Below are 1498 nucleotides of genomic sequence, written 5' to 3'. Positions count from 1 at the left end.
CCCCCCCCCCCCGGGTACGGGGCGTGGCAGAGGCCTCACGCCGGTAGCCACCTGCACCGAGGGCCCATCCCAGCTCTGCCCAGGTTTTCGGGGCCCCCACCCCGCGCGCCCCACCTTGAAAAGCTGGCGGGGGAACAGGTAGTGTCCCTCCCACTTGGGTTTTTCCAGGGGATGCATCCCTTCCAGCTGCACGAACTTCATGAGCGTGCTGAGAGCCAGCTCCTGGGGAAAGGGGGCGCAGAAGTGGCCCAGGTGCCCCGACCACAGGTCCCCCCCCAGTGCACCCGAGACGGCACTCCCCTACGGGTCAGGACACAGAACAAAACCAGCCACCAGAAAACCCAACAGACAAAACCCGACGTCAGGTGAGTGTGGAAACGTGGCAGCCTGCGGCCTGAGCCCTGCCTGAGTGTGCGCAGCCCAGAGGCTGGGGGTGCAAGGAACGTTCAGGGCAGAGGCAAAGCCAGCAACCTGACTCACCTTGACCTCAAAGGAGGGGTGGCCCAGAAGCTCCTGCAGGCGGTTACAGCAGCTCTGGTAGCGGTGTCTCATCCACACCTTGTACTTCCGCGTGGCCCCCTGGGACCCTGGGGTGGAGCGGGGTGGTCAGACCACGTGCACCAGGCGGGACTCGGCCGTCCCCCCAAACTGCTCTACATAGCCTCCCCTGGGAAGTGAGTGGAAACTGGTCGCTGCGGCCCTAGACTTGACAGGAGTGGGAAAACACTCCTACCCCGAGGACAGGACTCTAGTCGCCTCACTTTAACCGAAGACCCTGCACGACCAGCGGGGGAGTAGCCCAAACGGCCACGTGAAACAGGATCGGATCCCACACACGCAAAAAAGAGGCGCCTGGGTGGCTCAGCCTATTGAGCATCTGACTCCTGACTGAATCTCAGGTTTCGGGAGTTCGGGCCCCGGGCTGGGTTCTGCATTGGCAGCACGGAGCCCGTTTGGGATTCTCTCTTCCGTCCTCTGTCCCTCCCCCAATCGTGCTGTCTCTTCCAAAATAGACAAACTTAAAAAAAAAAACAAAAAAACAACAACCCTGAAAAACCGCAGCATGCTCAGTCTTTGCACTAAAAAACTTCGGACAGGGGCGTCTCTTACCCCCAATCCTGAGCGCAATCGCCCCTCCCCACAGGAGGCCCCTGGGGGCTCACCCCGTGTTGACAAAGTGTCCCTCCAGCTTTTCCCTGCGCGCTCCGGGCTGCTCACCTGCCATGACCACGTCCTCGGGGGGCAGCCGGCCCACAAACAGCTCTCCCCGCTCCAGCAAGGCCCCGAATAGGCGGCTGCACGCGCGCACCGCTGCCTGGACATCCTCCGGGTTCTCAGACTGCAGGGACAGCGTGGTCACGGGGGTCCCCTCCTGCCCCACTCATGGCCCCGACGTCACCGTCCCACCGTCCGCCCCCTCCCCCGACCCGGGAGCCCCGCGCGCGCGCGCCCACCTGCAGCACGGCCAGGATATCGAACACGGCGTTGGCCTCGCCGC

At 63.7% G+C, this 1498-nt stretch overlaps 1 protein-coding gene across 1 annotated transcript in view; it reads right to left on the bottom strand.

Moving 5' to 3' along the window:
* NOC4L (nucleolar complex associated 4 homolog) overlaps positions 1–1496 on the bottom strand; it is a gene marked incomplete at its 5' end in the record, with an annotated part of 5537 nt that extends 4041 nt beyond the window's left edge. The window contains 4 exons of the mRNA XM_029921640.1: positions 115–222; positions 481–587; positions 1219–1339; positions 1455–1496. Coding sequence (XP_029777500.1) covers positions 115–222; positions 481–587; positions 1219–1339; positions 1455–1496 — 378 coding nt within the window. The remainder of the gene's footprint in view (positions 1–114; positions 223–480; positions 588–1218; positions 1340–1454) is intronic.
* Between the last annotated feature and the right edge of the window lie 2 nt (positions 1497–1498).

Source organism: Suricata suricatta, chromosome 14 (genome assembly GCF_006229205.1).
Source record: "Suricata suricatta isolate VVHF042 chromosome 14, meerkat_22Aug2017_6uvM2_HiC, whole genome shotgun sequence".
In the NCBI taxonomy this organism is placed as follows: domain Eukaryota; kingdom Metazoa; phylum Chordata; class Mammalia; order Carnivora; family Herpestidae; genus Suricata; species Suricata suricatta.
The sequence above is the reverse complement of the archived record's forward strand: the minus strand, read 5'-3'. Positions and strand labels throughout refer to the sequence as shown.